Raw genomic sequence first — 17,949 nt, 5'->3', positions numbered from 1 at the left:
GAGAGATTGTGCTGGGGGGCAGGAGCAGTAGGGACGAGGGCAGCACACGAAGTCTCTCCCTCCCTTCTTACGGCAGCGCAGTGAGCCACATGCACAGCCAGCCAGCGGGTCTGGGGGTGCTGGCAGGGAAGCCTGCTTGATAGCGCTGCTGGCCAGGAGCTGCTTAGGTAAGCACCTCCCAGCTAGAGCATGCCTCTGGCACCCCGGTCTTCTGCCCCCTCAACTCCATCCCAGACCCTTCACCCCCTTCTAAAGCCTTCCCATGCCAGAATACTCTCCTGCACCCGTACCCCCCAATCACCTACCCCAGATCACAGCTCCCTCCTTCACTCAAACTCCCTCTCAGACCCCGAGCCCCTTTCAGCACCCAACCTCCATCCCAGACCCCACTGCCCCTCCATAGGAAAGTGTGGGCCCCAGTCAAAAATTATTGTCTGCCCCCTGCTATGGAGGCACCATTTGAAGTGCCATACTTGATCTCTTTCACCTCTTTATTCAGCTTTTCTTTCCTGGATTCTTCCCTCCTGCTTTATTCCTACATACAAATAGCATGACTGGCTCGTCTCGATTTGAATAATTATAATCCATTCTCTCTCTTCTCCAACAAACTACGGGTGTTTTTTGTTTTTGTTTTTTTTTAAACTACAAAGCAGTTTTTATATGCCTGAAAAGCTGCTGAATGAGCTCCATCATTCTGCTGTCCTCCTTTAACTCATCCTATTATGGCAAGTTTTTTCACATGTCAGGGCAATCAATATTTGTGGATTGCATGTACTGCAACTTTGGTTAATGTTTGTAAAGCACTTTGTAAATGTAAACCATAATAGAAGCAGTAAGTATTATTGAGACATAATGGAATGAGTCAAGGACGCAGTGGCAGCCTTCACTGTGAACATCATTGTCTGTCACTAACACTTATTGTGAATTTTTGTATTTATAGATCTGTCAATTTCAGATACTGTACGAAATGTACTTTAAAAACTAATAAAAAAAATAGTCTTTCAGCACCTTCTTTAGAGACTAACAAAACATGTAGACGGTATTATGTTAGAGATGTTAGTCTCTAAGGATATGTCTACACTAGCCCCGCAGTTCGAAATAGGGAGGCTAATGTAGGCATTCGAACTTGCAAATGAAGGCCGGGATTTAAATATCCTGGGCTTTATTTGCATGCTCCCGTCCGGTTGCCATTTTTAAATGCCACTAGTCGAGACTAACTGCCCACGGCTACACGCAGCAGTTAAAAGGTAATTCGAACTAAGTTGCTGCAACACTATTGGTTGTTTAAGTTTTTCCAGTTACCGACTAACTCGGCTACTCCTCTGATGCTTTTAAAGATACTTTAGTTTGTCTTGGGGTGTAAAATGGTGGCGAAGTTTTGTAATATGCAACTATGATATATTATGAGACTAAGTAATATATGCTAGATTTCCTTACACATAAATATCACCTAGCTTTTAAAAAATAGATATTTCTAGAGCGTTGACAGTTATGATCTGATTTCTTCCAGTGATCAAGCCAGAGAATTATAGTTAGGGAAGTTAAATTGTGTTTAATCAGCTAATTGAGTAGTCGATGGAAACTTCAGAACTGCAGCAGGGTTAGCTCCCGACTCTGGAAGCTAAACCCACTGCGGCTCTGCCTTTTAAATGTATGAAGAGCAGAGGCGTAGCAGGGGGACTAGGAGCAAACTGGGAATCAGCTGTCCCAGCTCCCACTGGGTCCCAGAAACTGTGCCTCTGCTTTTTAAATATATTAAAAGCCTGGGACCAGGTATGAGCCAGGACAGCTAATTCCCGGTTCGTGCCCATTCCCCCTGCTATGCCTCTGCCTTCCCTGCTCATGCCCCCCCCCCGCCGAGACAGTGTTGGGGGGAATCAGCTTTTATGCTGGCTCCCCCCACACCGGCTCCTGCTCCCCAGCCCTTGCTGCCTCTCTCTGATAGAGGCAGCAAGGGGGGAGGGAGTGAGTAGTCGAGTCCCTACTCATCTACCCAATAAGCAGGGCTCGCTGAACCACGGCGAGCTCTGCTCGCCAGCCACGCTGTCCGGCGATCTGCGCATGACTAGGAGGCAGAGATACTGGAAATTTTGGGGTCCAAGAGGAGAACAAAGATTGTTTTTAAGAAGTGTTCCCTATAATCAGAGTACATGGATGCCCACCCAGGAAAGATTCAGGTGCCATCCAGCTGATTGGCAAGTCACTCAGCAGCATATATTTCTATTGGTGGTGCACATAACAAAATTTATTCTGCATATGGATGGAAAAAATTAGAGGGAACATTGTTTTTAAGCAAACTTATTTTTGGGCTGCTGCGTTCTAAGTGGTAATTCTGCCATGGACAATTCTTAAAACAGTGGAAAAAGAACTGAATTAGATATAACATTTGGAATCAGAGAATTAGAAGGGACCTTGAGAGGCCATTAAGTCCAGTCCCCTGCCCTCACAGCAGGACCAAGCACCATCTATTTTGATAGATGCCTATGCAACCTACTCTTAAATATCTGCAGTGATGGCGATTCCTCAGCCTCCCTAGGCAATTTATTTCAGTTAAGAATTTTTTCCTAATGTCTTATCTAAACCTCCCTTGCTGCAGTTTGAACCCATTGTTTCTTGTCCTGATGGGCACATTGCCCAACATGGGACTTGAACCCATGACCCTCAAACTAAGAGTCTCATGCTCTACCAATTGAACTAGGGAGGTTGTTTTAACAGCATTGCAGCAGTTCTTCCTGTTTGTTCAAACTGTTAATCTTTCTCTGGTGAGTTTAATTCCTGTACTTTTAGGGAAATCTTATCTATTGTTCTCTATGGTTTTGCTAATTTTGTTCTTAAAATGCAAATAAGTTTGTATATTCTGATATAGACGCTCTGTTTATCATCTTCAGAAAAATATTTTTTACTTGGGTTGTACCCGTCTTACATCTCTTTTGCTGGCTTTTTGTATTTTGTAAAAAACATTTCATACTATTACTGTTGTGCTGTATAACTATCAAATTATCTAAAAATATTTCTAGTGACAACTTTACAGAACTGCTGGGTATACGTTTCTCCTAGGAAATAGAAATGGGAATTCCTGATTGAAGTGTTGTGTTGTTGGTATTGGTAACATATCACTAAAAGTTATGGACTAAAAATGGCAAAAGATCTTGATTGAGAACTGCAGTTTTCTTCACCCTTGGATGTGAATAATAGAGACTTTAGATGAAATGATGATGTCATCCTGGAGGCTGAGCCCTTCTACTTATATTTTGTGTGATCAGGTAAAGTGGTTTATGAAAAATCCTGATCTATCTTTCTCTTCTCTCTCCCCCTCCCCCTTCTTTTTGCAGAGGGCTTGTGTATGATAGCCGGAACAACCTACAAATGCGAGGTTTGGTCGTATTGCTTATTTCCAAAGCAGCTGGTCCCAGCAATACAGCAGAGATTTCTTTCCAACATGACATGATCAGCGGGATTTATTCCAGGTATAGTACAGTCTCTTACAGCAAGAGACACTGACATATGTTTATTGGACAGGGCACAACTAGCTCTGGGGGGTGGGAGGACATGCTAGATATGACTTTGGGTCCCCCATCTCCTCTCGTGGCTCACCTCTTCAGCATTATTGTTTAGCTAAGTTAATTATTTTACCCCATCTTCTCAGTGAATTAAAGAATGATTAAATAAGTTTGTGTAGTTTTAATTGTGCCTAGTATTTTTTTAAGAACAAAAACGGTGACTTTATGCAAGTCAAAAATCAGCACTTCCCAATTTATTAATAATATCAAATGTTCCATAATTTAAATTGAGAACAATCACCTGCATTGCTTAATATCACATGAAATAATCCACTAATTAGTCAACGTGGAGGCTTATTGAGACATGCGTTATACTGTAAACAGCAGCATTAGTCAACACATCTTGCCTTCATGCTAGCCCATTTGTACCAGACTTCTGTGTAGGGGGTGAATCATGCAAGTTTCTGCTCAATTGAAATGACTACCAGGTTTGTAAACTGCTCTTGGTCCTTTGTAGACAGCAGTTTCAGCATGCTGAATGATCTTTCAGTGGATGCCATTGTAACCGGCAAGTTTAAAAACACTCTTATAGCAACAGCCACATTTGGAAAAACTGACACAAGGTTATTTTTATTTGTAATTTATTTTGTGTTGGGCATGGCTATTAATTACCAGAATAATTTTTCACTGAAGGTTTCACTTGTGAATCTGTTGATTTGGGCCCCCTGTGACTGTGGACCGGCATATGTGGCATGTCCTGCATGTCCCCTAATTGTACAGTTTCCACTGTATTGTAATAGCTGGTCTGAAGGCCATTTGGGAAGAGTCAGTATTTATGTAATTATTAAAGTTATAAATCCTTTTTTAAAATATCGGGGTATGTGAGTATATGTATAATATATGAGTGGGAAGGGTATTTACAAAGTGACAGCCACCTATGTTGCTCCTCACTGTAAGCTGTCCAGGACCAGGACTGGGACTGTCCATTTACCTCAAAGCATAATAGGGCCCTAGTCCTGATAAAGGTTTCTGGGTCCTTCCATAATGAAAAGATTTTTGAGAACTGTGTCCCATACTCTCTCCTGGCTGTTTGGCAATTAGCTATCCCTGGAACTGTGCTGAAATCATAAGTGAGATTAGAACTGGTAGAAAAATTTGAAATGTTGACTTTTTTAATGGAAATTTTATTTGAATTTTTGTGGACTACCCCACAAATGTTATCTTCACCAGCTTTGAAATTTACCATTATTTTGTGATCAGCTCTGATTCTGATAGACCAAAACCACGCAAATATACAGAGACATATTTATGACCTAATCTATTTAGAAATAGTGATTAAAAATCTGCAAAATAGAAAAGATCAAAAGAGAGAGCATGTGACTTCTAGGAGAGTATTACAAAAAAAGGAAAGAGAAGGAAAGTATGTTTGGAGAGGGGAGGGAATGACAACCTTATAGGCTTGTCTAGCAAACAATATGCAGAAAGCTAGAGTGCAAATGTACAGCATCCCAGCATTAACTGTCTGTACCCCCACTCACCCATTGTAAATTAAAAGTTCCCTTGTATGCTTTGATCTGTCCCATTCTGGAACAGGAATACATTAGTGCACATCAGTCCCATTCTGGAACAGGAATACATCAGTGCATATCAGTGCACATTGAGCGTGGAGAAACCAGAGTTCATATGGGCAGCTAGTGTACTGTAAATTTATATCCCAGCTTGTTGCACGGTGTTAGTCTAGACCAGTGGCTCTCAACCTGTGGGATGTGGGAAAGTCATATAGTCTTGTAGTCATTTTGAGAAAAGAGATACATTTTGAACATTTTAAAGCTGTAGTTAGACAAGTGCTTGGTAGAATTTTGGAAACTCTGACTACAAGAAACAAAACACTGAATTAATAATGGGCCAACTGGTTTAGCTCTGTGGACATCAGTAAAGCCATGAGGATTTAAGACCGTTGAAGATTTAGTCCAGTAATTTAAGTGCAAAAGTAAGACACAATCATAATATCTAGAATTAGACACTCAGAAGATGAAAAACCTTCGAATGCTCCCACGCAGATGATTAGGGTTCATTATTGGTTGCCAAAGTGAAAACAATGGAAATGTGCTAAATTTAAATCTTCTGTGACACTTCAGATCTGTAGCAATATGAAATATGAGAGCAATAATGCATTCTAGTCATAGCACCAAGGCACTGTTTATTTTGTACTATACATGATGCAGATACTGCTCCCCTTGAAGTAAATGAGGATTTTGCTATTTGTTTTAAATGTAAGGAGGTTTGGATCCTTTGTAGTTTTTGTGAGCTTGTGTGACAGTTTGTGGCTCTCCAAGGACACATTGTATATGGAACTTGTGTTCATTCTCTATTTTTCTCTGTTAAATAGATAAAATAAAAAGGACAAAATGCTTATAAAATCAAGGTCTAAAAGCCATTTGCAATTCCTTTATGTATTACAAATGATATTTTACAAAGACTAGTTTCCTGAATAGGAACCAAGGGACATCATTTTCCATCAGTGTACTTTTCTCTCAGATCTTGGGAAGGGCACAAGTTAGATGCATATAAAAGGCAGAACACATTCCTTGATTATATGAAATGAAGAAACTGTGTATTTTATGGATTTCAACACTTTTCAGGTTATTGAGAATACTTGTTGGAATACTCTTACGTATAATTTTCAACTCTGCTGTAAATTATATTGTCTTTTTCTTTTGCCATACTGTGTAATTAATTCATCCTATATACATATGAAAATGCTGGAATATTAATTCTGGCACTGTAAAGTGTATCTTCATTGCCTGATACTTAAATGCTGTGGACATTAGCTGCTGGATATGGCTCACTTGATCTTCAAGCAGTTGGTAATGATTAATTACTTGCTTTCCTGAAGTCCTACCATCAACTAAATTGTTCCCATACTAGTCAGAGATTATACCAGCCCAGTCTTTCTTTTCCTGGTTTGTTTTGGAATCTATGCCTGTGACCTCTTTAAATCTCTGTCCCCCAGGTGGTAGCCCTTAAATATCAGTCTGACATATTCCAGGGTGTTGAAAATATAATTTGGGAAAAGAAGGGGTGTGGCAGACCGGGCCGTGTCTGGGCACAGCTGAGGGCATCCGCTCAGGGCAAATTGCTCAGCTTTGGGGCTCCTTACAGCCCCCAGACTGGAGACCTTCCCAAATAGGCAACAAACCAGTCCCAGAGCTGCCTGCCTGAAGCCTCATGAGCAAAACCCCTCCGACATCCCAGCCATATCTGTGCCCCAGATGGCCCCGGGCCTCATACACAGGTGGGGGGTCTTAGAACCCAATTCCACCTACCCCGAACAAGTTCTGTCCGGTTCCAAGAAACCAGCCAAAGATCCCCAGTCAATTTACCCTCTGGATCTTACCCACAAATCACACTGAGCCAATCCTTTAGCATATAACATCTAAAGGTTTATTACTACAATAAAGAAAAGCATGAGAGTAAGGTTGTTAAAGGATAGTACATTACATGCATTGAATCTCCCAGTTCTCGATGCAGGCTCTAGCAGAGATGTTACAGCTGCTGGCTTAAAAGTCCTTGTTGGGCATCCTAAGATCAGGATGGGTCCACAGTTCTTTCCGGCTCTTCGATCCCTGCACTGCTGCCTCTGGGATGAAGTGCTGAGCAGAGTACCAAGATGGAGTCAGCCTGGCATCTTTATACCTCCTTCCTGGTCTCTTCTTGGCTGCAGCAGGTCACCTGGCCAGCGCCTATCACTGTGTTACCTGCTGGCAGCCCTCAGGTGTCGGTCACCATTCCCGAGGTGTGTCCTTGGCCCATTGAGTGCTATTGTCCCACAGGGCATCGCTAATTAGCATGTCCATAGGCTGGGCTCTGCCCAATGCTCAACCATATTCAGAGAGACTTCCAGTCTCCATACAGATTACAGATTCCTAACTACACACACAGACATTATACAGATATATGAAGAGCAGATACAGAATCAGAAGAAAGTAAGCTTTTGTTTGACCCCTCACCTGGCCCCCTTTGTACCACTTTTGGGGCAAACACCCCCCCATGGCTGTAGCAGTGACCCAGCTGCTCCCCTCACAATCCAGTAACATGACAAGGGGGTATATCATTGAATGTGCTTTACCCATTTAATTCAGAAAAAGGATAAATCAGTTGCACTTATATTTTGGAATGAGGTTATCAAAAATTTTTCACGCTCCCATGTTCTTGAGTAAAATAAAGTGTAAATAAGTAGTATGTATACAGGCAGTCCCCGAGTTATGCAGATCCGACTTACGTCGGATCCGCAGTTATGCACGGGGCCGTCTCCCTGGTCTCCAGCAGACGAGGGAGAGGAAGCAAAGCGGCGGAACACGCGGGCAGCGGACAGCCCAGATGCGTCTGGGCTGTCCGCTGCCCGCGTGCTCCGCAGCTTTGCTCTGCTTTGCTCCCCGTCTCTCTGGTCTGCAGACCGGGGGACAGGGAGCAAAGCAGAGCAAAGCCGCAGAGCACGCGGACAGCCCAGACGCGTCTGGGCTGTCCGCTGCCCGCGTGTTCCGCGGCTTTGCTCCCCGTCCCCCTGGTCTGCAGACCAGGGAGAGGGAGAGCAAAGCAGAGCAAAGCCGCGGAGCCCGAGGGCAGCAGGACAGCCACGGCGCGTCTGGGCTGTCCCGCTGCCCCCGTGCTCCGCGACTTTGCTCCGGACGCCTGTGGTACAGCAGCTGGGGCACTGCCGGTTGGTCCCGTAGTGCCGCTCTGGGCGCTACTGGACCAACCCGGCAGCACCCCAGCTGCTCTGCCCCAGGCGTCCTGATTCAGCCACTGCTGGTCAGTTTCAGCAGCGGCTGAATCAGGACGCCTGGGGCAGAGCAGCTTGGGTGCTGCTGGGTTGGTCCAGTAGCGCCGAGGAGCGGCGGCGCTACTGGACCAACTCAGCAGCACCCCAGCTGCTCTGGCCCAGGCATCCCCAAGTCAGCCGCTGCTGAAACTGACCAGCGGCTGACTACAGGAAGCCCCTGCCCCGGGCTTCCTGGAATCAGCCGCTGATCAGTTTCAGCAGCAGCTGACTTGGGGATGCCTGGGGTTCTTAAGTTGAATCTGTATGTAAGTCAGAACTGGCGTTCAGATTCAGCCGCTGTTGAAACTGATCAGTTTCAGCAGCGGCTGAATCTGGATGCCAGTTCCGACTTACATACAAATTCAACTTAAGAACAAACCTACAGTCCCTATCTTGTACGTAACCCGGGGACTGCCTGTAGTCTTATTTAAAATAGTAGGTCACTGAGTAGTGGATTTAGATTGGGCCACTAGTTATTTGTCTTTCTCTTTTTATACCCAAATTAGTCAATGTGTGAGACAAATGACCTAAACATAAATATGGGGCACTTGCTTGTTTTGTATGTATTTTTATGTGTGTATGAGAACTTTAGTAGGTATTATGTAATTGTTTAAAAAAAACCCCCGAAGTTGATGTTCGATTCAGCAGAGAGTCTCTTTCCTCTTCAATTCCCATATATAGCACTTGTATATTACTATTCCATGAGTAAGAAATGTAAATAAAGTACATTGACATATGCCTTTTTCTTTTTGTTGTTTTTTGTCTCCTGTTATCCTTCCTGGTTCTGCCATTTTTTTTCTCTTTTTCTCTTTCCCTCCTTCTGCACAACATGAATAGTTTTGCTTATGGAGAGCCCACATTTCTGGTTATACTGCATTGTATAAAATCCAGACAAATTGAGAGGTATGATTCTCCTCTCTCTCAGTTCTGTAGTTTGAAATAAGGGAGTGGATGCCCAAACTTTACGTTAGATCACCGCTGCTAATTTACACACAAATTAACTGCTTGTTTTTTATAAAAAAATAAGTATTGAATCCTTATACTTCATTGCAAATTCATTTCTTGACTGATTTTACCAGGGATGGAAATCTATAGTTGATTAGATTTAGACTGACCTGTAGTTACAGGGAGGAAATGGCCACAGGCTGCAGTCTAGTAATCTAAAGCTGCATTCGTTCCCCCCTTGTTTCCTAGCCCAATGAAATAAAGCATAGTAGCAATAAACAAAACATGTTGAGTGGTAGTGAAGAGAAACAAAAATAATGGAAACAAGAAATAAGGTAATCTGTGATGGTAATATATGTGTGAATAGAAGTTCAGACTAAACTCTGAATTGCAGAGTATTATCAGCAAATGGTTAAGCTTTTTTACCACAGCATAAGGACTAGACAAGGTCTCAGCTGGGGATATTGCAGAGATGTATCTTATTAATGGGAATGCTAATTGGTGTTTGACTTCTAATTATAGTAACAATAGACCTTAACAATCAATCCTTACCTCTATTGGTGCACGTTAAGTCTCTTCATCATAAAACTGATTTCTGCTGGGACTTACTATTCTTATCCATTATCATTAGCATTGGTACAGTATCCTAAGTAGTGTATGCTTTAGGCTCAGCAAATTGAGAAGTATAGAAAACAGATAATTCTAAAAGATTCAGCATCAAAGAACAAATTAATTAGGATGGTATTCTTGACACAATTGTTGATTTAAACATAAAGGAAAACATGATGAGCATGAAATCTGTCCAAGTTCTTTAAGGAATTTACGTTTTGTTTTCAATATCTTAATAAAATTGAGGAAAATCTACTAAGAGGTGGTTTATTTAAGCAAGTATTTAAAATTATTTTGTTTAGCTTTTGATCACCAGGATTAATCTAATTTACAAGAGGTGTCTCAGGAGATGAAAAGCACATCCAACTTGATTACATATTCCTATTGATCATCTTCCACACACAACTGTAAAAATCAACTCTAAATTCAAATCTAACAGTATTATTAATTCATTACTACCAGTACTTTTCTTCATTAGCTTTTGATTGCTTTCAACATTTGCAGTATTCACAAATACAACAATATTCACAAATATAGCAATTATATATTGAATAAGAGAAAGGAATACAATGCAAAGTATATCAGAATTCATTGTGGTAGAGATCACTGAAGAGTCTTGGAAAAACATAAAATAAAATCACTTCTACAAAGGGGGAAGGTTTAGCTGCCAGCCTATATAGAATAGAGTTAAATTTGTTACATTGATTATATTGTGACCAATCAACACTCTTAATCAGGACTTTTCTGTGATTCCTTAGTGATTGAATTTGTCACAGAATCATCCTTTGCTGCAGCATTCTGATCCAGAGTCTAACTTTTACTGTTGTGAAGACACCTTCCACACATACATCAATACAGTGGTGTCAACACCTTAAACAATAATTTTGGAAGGTAATACCTGCCTGTCCAAGAGATTGGGGGGAGAGGGTTGCACACTGAAAACTTGTCAATATTGTTAACTATTGCACTGCTTATTAATTAAGCAGAAACATGCAGGTAGTTTGCATGTTCTGCAGGCTCAAAATCTCTCCTGCTGTTTCCCATAAGTCAAAAATACCAGCTGTTCCTGGCAGCTAAAACCCTCAATTTCTCCCTGACAAATTCTATAAGTTATGCATTTTTCAATACAAATCTCTGTAGCACATTGAAAATTACAGGAACAAAATTATATAAAATTAAATATTACAATAATACTGATTGTATTTTTATTTGATTCAGTCAAAAATTTTGATTTATTTTAAATGACATATGAGGCAGAAAGGTTGTGGATTACACTGATACTTCCCCATAATTTGGATGGGGATGGATTATATTTATATTTAATTTTTGTTTACAGCTTATTTCTGGGTTGTGTACTAGTTGTGTAATGCCATAAATGAACCTAGCTACTAATGGAAGATGTCTTCATAGTTCACATTAAGCTTTACTAAATATAGTTCTTTGCTAAATCGATTTATTTTCCATTCCCCTAGATGTGCTGTGATTATTTTTTAGGGTCTGTTATAGGGCAGCCAGGGCTGATGAGTCTTCACCATGTCCTGCGGGGAGATGGCTCCAGGCCCCCTGAAAGGAATGGGGCCTAGGTCAGGGCTGGGGGTTAGCTTCCTTCAGTCAGCCCTTCAGTGCCACTGGGGTTGTAGGGCATGCACCATTGGGAGCTCCAGCAGCCATTTAGAGCTGTTGCCATAGTAGCAGTGGTCGAGAGCCCCAGGCCCTTTTAAATCCCTAGGGCAGGTGCCCTTTCTTCCTTCCACTCCCGCATTGGTATCCTTGAGGGCAGCAGCTCTGTAATGGTCCTGCCTTAATTACCGTATGCCTCAGATTCTTAAAAAAAAAGCCTATAACCAAGTTTGGCTGTTTTAGTGATTTGTCCCTTTGACTGAGTAATGTAAGGATAGTCCAACCCTTCTGGGATGTCCAAAGAGACGACAACACAAAAACAGAGTCTATGCCCTCTTTTTGGTGAAATGTAACTCCCAAGGCTTCCTTCCTGGAGTTCTAGAAAGGATCTTCTCCCTGAGGGAAGAGGAGAAAGAGAGACCATCTCTGCCTCTCACAAGGTCCTTTTTTTTTTTTTTTTTTTATTATTAAATGTGGCCTAATTAAGACACATGACTAGAGCCCTGCAAATCTGTGGATATCTGCATTATATCCACTGATATCCGTGGATGTGGATGCAGGGCTCTACACATGACCTTGTAGCTTCTCACCAGCTGGTGGTCATCTAAGTTTATCCCAGGTGTTGCAGGGCCCATCTCACCTTTAAAGGGGCCAGCCACTCTGTGACAGGACCTCATTAAATTCCTAGTGATTTAGTGAGACAGTGTGTCCCATATCCTGTATGAAAATATGTTGATGATATGACTGTCACATAACTGAAATATGCTTTATGTGAAATACTTCATGCGACATATCATTGGAAAGTTTATAATCTACTGAATATGATGCTTATTTGTATACGTGTATCTATTCTGTATTGGAAGTTAGAAATAGGAAGTATAAACCTGTGTTACTAATGTAGTCAGGCTAAGTGTGGGCCATTTAGTAATACTCAATGAATTTAATGGCTCAATAATCAGGACAATGATCTGCGAAGAGACTTGTTTTTCTTGTAAGCCTTGGAGGAGAGACAATGCTGGGTCCTATCAAGACATGTGGCCATGTCCTCTGATGCTGGGATCCATCTTGGATGCTGTATTTTTCCAAAAGAGCAGAGAGAAAGTTTAGACTGAACACAAAGGATTTCTGCCTTTTGCAAAACCTATTTAAACATAAGACGTGGGGTAATGTAAGTCATCAGTTCTCCCCTGTTACCCCACCCAAGATGACTGCTGGAAACATCTAATACTCAACTGGTGGAACGATTGGGGCCCAGGTTGAAAGGTTTTCCAGTCTGTGACAGAAGCATATTAGAACAACTTTGACAGTGAGATATTATAACCAGATTCTTAATGTATTAAGCTTAGTTTGCACGCTCTGTTTAATTTTTCTGAGTAATCTGTTTTATTCTGTGTTCTTATCTCTTATGATCACATAAATCCTACCTATTTGTACTTAATAAATCACTTTTCTTTATTAATAAATCCAAATAAACAATTATTACATGGGGTGCCAAGAAGTCAGTGCATATCTCTTTTTACATTGAAAAAGAGGGCGAATTTCATGAGTTTATACCGTAGAGATCTCTATACAAATTAAAATGGATTTATCTAGGGTTCAGCTCCCAAAAACTAGGGCTTGAGTGCCAGGTAAGGTCTCACATTGCACTGTTTACAGGGTATGTTTGCAGCCTGTGGGATGCACCCCTGCCTGTCCCTTTGTTGCAGCAGGCTAGTGTGTCTGGCTCAACAAGACAGGATTACAGGTGCCTGCCAGGGAAAGCTGACTCAGTGGGGTCTCAATACATCAGCTGTGGCATTTTAATATAAAAAAAATTATTTTGGCTCACCCATGTAGGTTATTCTGGCTCCCACTTGTGCTGTTGGTTGGACTCGTGGTAGCTAAAATACCTGGCTCTACAGGTGAAGAGATGAAAAAACAGAACAACCCAGTTTTTTCAGAAAATCTATAGTATTTCAGAAATTATTTCTGTAATGCATGTATATGACAGAATACACGTTGACACTTATTTGTGAGTATGTGTGCAACTTGATTGTGACTTCTCCCCCTAGTCTATCCTTCCAAATTCCATAATAAATGTTTGATGTTAGTCTGTTATATGTTCTTAATAAATGTTTGTAACACTCAATTCCTTTTACTCACTAACAGCTGCAGTATAATAATTCCATTGGATGCAGTTGAGTACATTTGGGTCTAAAAAAGAGTTCTAAGTAAGTAAGTTCAATATTAGTTGGTGCCTTAAAATATAAATCAAATTTTGATTTGGACACAGCAAATTTTTAATTCTTTCAGGTAATTTTTCTGTTGTATTCTCTTCTTTTGATACATTCCTGTTCACAGATTTAATTTTATCTGTATGTCTTGCTCCTTTCAGTTTGATGAAAAAAGATTTATTCTCTTAACAGGTCTACTCATTTGTCAGGCGTCCTTTTCTAATAGGCTTCAGTTGCATAAAATAGTTAAATGTATTTCATGTGTCATTAGTACTGAACCTGTTAACATTAAGGTTACGGCACCTTAACTTCCAGCTACATTGGACACAATTAAATACCAACTCCTTGGAGACAATGTTTCGGGGAAACACTTGAACTGCTAAGCAGTCATTGAGAGGATTGCTGGTGTCTATAGATAATGGACACTACACAGTAATTGGAATCTGTATTACCCCAGTGTGATTTCTCTCACACAATCATTGCAAATAACATTTGAACTGAATTTCAAAGTCTTGAGGCCTGAAAATCAACCATTACAGAGAGAGAAAGAGGGAAAAAATATGTCCAGAAAATTATTTGATCTTATCTTATTAGTTACGAGAGATCTTGTACTTCAGTTCTGAAGCATTGTATCTTAAATTAGGAATTTTTAAATATTATCAATTTATTTTCAGAAGTAAACATACATTTGAGAGTCAGAATATTGTTTGGTAACCATTGTGCTACATTTGTCATGAGATAGATAAGATTTCATGATTGGGTTGTTCATTGGGGAGTTAAAGGCTCTGTAATTAAGAAGAGAGCAAATTTACATTAATGTTTGGTCGACAGAAGTCTTAGCTGGTAAATCATTACTGCTAAGTAGTCTATGGCTGGCATACGCTATAGTTTTGAGAGAGGAGTCTTAGTAACAGCCAAAACTGATCTTCTAATTCTTATCTCCCAAAACTGCTCCTCTTTCTTTGTCATAGTGGTTTGCACCATGGTCCTGCCTGTCACCTAACCCTTTAATCTTTGCTTCATGTTTGCCTTTTCTTTTGACCCACACGTTTAGGTCATCTCTGAATCTTACTGCTTTTTCCTTCATAACATCTCGTACATCTGACCTTTCTTAGACCACACTGCTAAAACTCTTGGCCAGCCTTGCTCATTTCATACCTTTATTCTCACAATCACCTCACTGGTTGCAGTGCCTACAACCCCTTCCAGGTCTATTCAAAATGCTGCTGATTAGATTCTCTTGATTCACTGCTCCAACTGTCACCTGTGCTCTCTTAAATCCTTCTGTTCTGGTTCCTGTATTCCACTATATCAGGTAAAAATGTCTTTGTCCTTACCTTCAAAGCCTTTCACAACTGAGTTCTTCCCTATTTTATTATCATCACAAGTTAAGAGGGCAGTTTATTGGTTGTTCTAGTTGCTTCTAAATAAGCATTGGTATTGATCAGTGGGCAGAGACAGGCCTTTTCATGTTCTTTGACCTTCCTCTCTGCCATTACCTCCCTCCCTCTCCTTCTCTTGCTTTCACAAAGTAACAGTGAACTGTCACTCAATTCAGATAGCGAGGTGTATGTGTCAGGTTTAGGAGGTTGTTGTCATTGCAGCTGTGGGAGGGCACAGATCTATCTGTATGTTGAAGTAATTATGTCAGCCTGTATGGTGTAGGTAAATCTGGACTTACTCATAAATGAACACTGATCAGGTTTCTCGTGACAAGCAAATACATTTTTGTGGTGTATTTAAATGCTTATTTCACGAGATCACAACTTCAGGTGATTTGTCTTGGGAACAAGGATTACGTAATGGAAGGAGGGTAGTTAACTCTTCTGACTTCAGAGATTGGTCGTTGGAATAATAAATTGGGTCTCCACCCCCTCTCCTGCTTTAGTACAGAAAGTTGTTGGATTTTCAGAGAATCTCAAGCTCTTCTGGGAGGGCTCCCTGGTTGCCCTGAGCAGTTGTGTGAATGGACCAGTAGCCTTGTTTAGGCAGTGGCCAGAGCAAATGCGATCTCAAAAGGGAGAAGGCTGGTAACAGCTTGGGATGGCTGCTCATTTGTTATCCCTTTTACTGCTCCTAAGATATGTGTCCTTAGGAATGATGTTGCTGAGGTTAAAGACTTCATAAGTATATGGCCACTAGGCCAAAATATTCCTTCTTGTTGGTCTCCTGCCACTACCAGTAAGGAATTAAATCCCATTTTGTCTGCATTGTGTAAAAAGCTGTTTTTAAAACAAAACAATTATCACAGTTCCCTATATTGTGTGTGTTGCTGTGTGCATTCCCCTTTAATTTAGTCCAGTGTGTGTTGCTCTCTGCATTCCCTTTTAATTTAGTCCATTGCCCTGTGTACATTATAACTGAGTCAGGGCACTTGGTTTTGTTTAGTACTGAATGTACCTGTTTGCACAAATGCCAGTTTGGAAGATGGGGAAAGAGTGGAGGACACTGTTGTGCCGATGATGAAATAAATTGATGACCTGCATTTGACTAAACCTGATAATACTGTTGGTATAAAGCAGATTACAACTTCCAGGCAGTGGAAATACTGTGCTTTTGTTCTCATGTTGGTGCAAGCAATGCACAAAACCCCTGTCCCTGTCCTGAAGGGTTTTATATCTAAAATTTCTAAGTGGAATAATTTGTATTTTGTGGACTCAGTAAAAAACTTCAAAATGTGACTTGTCAATGCTGCCTGCCATTCTGAATTTTGGGGTTTGGTTGTATGTTTTAATCAGCTAAGAAGGGCATCCTCATTTGTTTTGACACAACATTGCCACCGAGAAATCTAGAACTACTGTCACACCCACATAGCTCTTAAATCTAAAAGGAAGAGAACAAATGTCCCCAAATATTTTTTTCCTGTTAGAAACCCCCATATATAACTGGGTAAATAGTGTTTTAAATGCCTCAATATGGGTTTACTTGAGAGTTGCCATTCCAGACTTTAGTAAATGAGTTTTTAAGCTTCCATGAAATATTTAATTGCTTTTTGTAAACTTTTAAACACTGTTAAAGGAATAAACTGTGCATAAATGAGAAAGTTCAAAGCCAAGTCTGACCATTCATCTTCATCTTATAATTCTGTAACTTTTAACACTTTGTGTCACAGCCTTACTATTTTTAATGTAGTATTTATTTTAATTAAATAATATAGTGTTTGCTCGTTTAAAATGGTATACCTTTGTTCATGTCAAAGCTATACTGGCAGTAAAATTCTTTTTTCTTTGTAATCCCCTGTTAGGTAATAGTTGAGAAAATAATAGATTCCAGGGACCTTTGATCCACTATTACTATAAAATAAAATGCAACTTAATTTTTTTCCCCTGGCCATAATGGCTTTAACCTTGTGTACTAATTTGAATGTGCTTATGGGGACAGAGTCTTAAATGAGACACAAATGAAGGAAAAAAATGATAATGCTGCCACTGTATATCTAATGAGCACTGTGTAATAAACCATAACCTCTTCAACATTTCTGTGGAAAATGGTGTGATTATTTTGGATGGCTGGCCCTTTGTGTATGGCTCATTACCATCTGGCATAATGTGTATTGATAGATCCTGTAATTGTCAACTCCTATTTGACATGCTGCCTTTAATAAATGTGACTTGCATGGCTGGAGCCAACTAATGGTTATATGGTAAACTGTAATTAAAGAAAATATATATAGTTAGTAAAATATGCACCTGTACACACATGCACGCATGCACAAAGTATTTTGGTAGATGGTCTCTCTTTTTATCAGTTTTCTAGTCTTTGTATATTTCCTACTTCAGCATGATAGTGTAGCAGCCAAGTACATTGCTTTGCCAACAAAAGCCTAAGTATCAAAAGACAGGCATGGGTCTTGAACAGTGTTTCGTCTTGCAGAACCTGCTAATAGTGAAATATTTTGAGCAGATGATTATCCATATATAGCACAGTAGAATAAAAGTTGATATACACGTGCTAGAATAATGGGGCACCAATCCTGATTAAGATGCTAGGCTGCTACCATCACGGAAATGATAGATAATAATTGCAATGTGAAAAATACAGATCTGTTTTTGATGATTCATAACTTAGAATTAAATTCTTCTCTGGAAGAAATGAATTCAGTAATAACAAGGTTGTCTGTGGCAAACAGGAAGGTTCACTCTTACAAGTATGGCGATCAACATCGACTTCTGTAGTGTTTATGTTGTCATTTTAAAAAAGTTTCTTATCCTTATGGCTATGCTGATAACCTTGCAAATGT

At 40.4% G+C, this 17,949-nt stretch overlaps 1 protein-coding gene and 1 long non-coding RNA gene across 4 annotated transcripts in view; one reads left to right on the top strand and one right to left on the bottom strand.

The window, feature by feature from the left end:
• Positions 1-17,949, top strand: part of PDSS2 (decaprenyl diphosphate synthase subunit 2) — a 209,698-nt gene that overhangs the window by 95,128 nt on the left and 96,621 nt on the right. For all 3 annotated transcript variants that reach the window (XR_012902618.1, XM_006123168.4, XM_075923962.1), the window contains exon 2: positions 3,333-3,467. Coding sequence is in view for 2 of the 3 variants with exons in the window: in XM_006123168.4 (XP_006123230.1) it covers positions 3,333-3,467 (135 nt within the window). In the remaining variant the exon portion in view is untranslated. The remainder of the gene's footprint in view (positions 1-3,332; positions 3,468-17,949) is intronic.
• On the bottom strand, positions 12,429-15,132 carry LOC142827847 (uncharacterized). The gene is made up of 3 exons (XR_012902616.1): positions 15,047-15,132; positions 13,325-13,391; positions 12,429-12,568 (listed from the first exon to the last, which is right to left on the bottom strand). It is a non-coding gene; the product is annotated as an uncharacterized LOC142827847 (long non-coding RNA).

Source organism: Pelodiscus sinensis, chromosome 3, assembly GCF_049634645.1.
Source record: "Pelodiscus sinensis isolate JC-2024 chromosome 3, ASM4963464v1, whole genome shotgun sequence".
Classification (NCBI taxonomy): domain Eukaryota; kingdom Metazoa; phylum Chordata; order Testudines; family Trionychidae; genus Pelodiscus; species Pelodiscus sinensis.
This window is presented reverse-complemented; position numbering and strand designations above follow the sequence as displayed.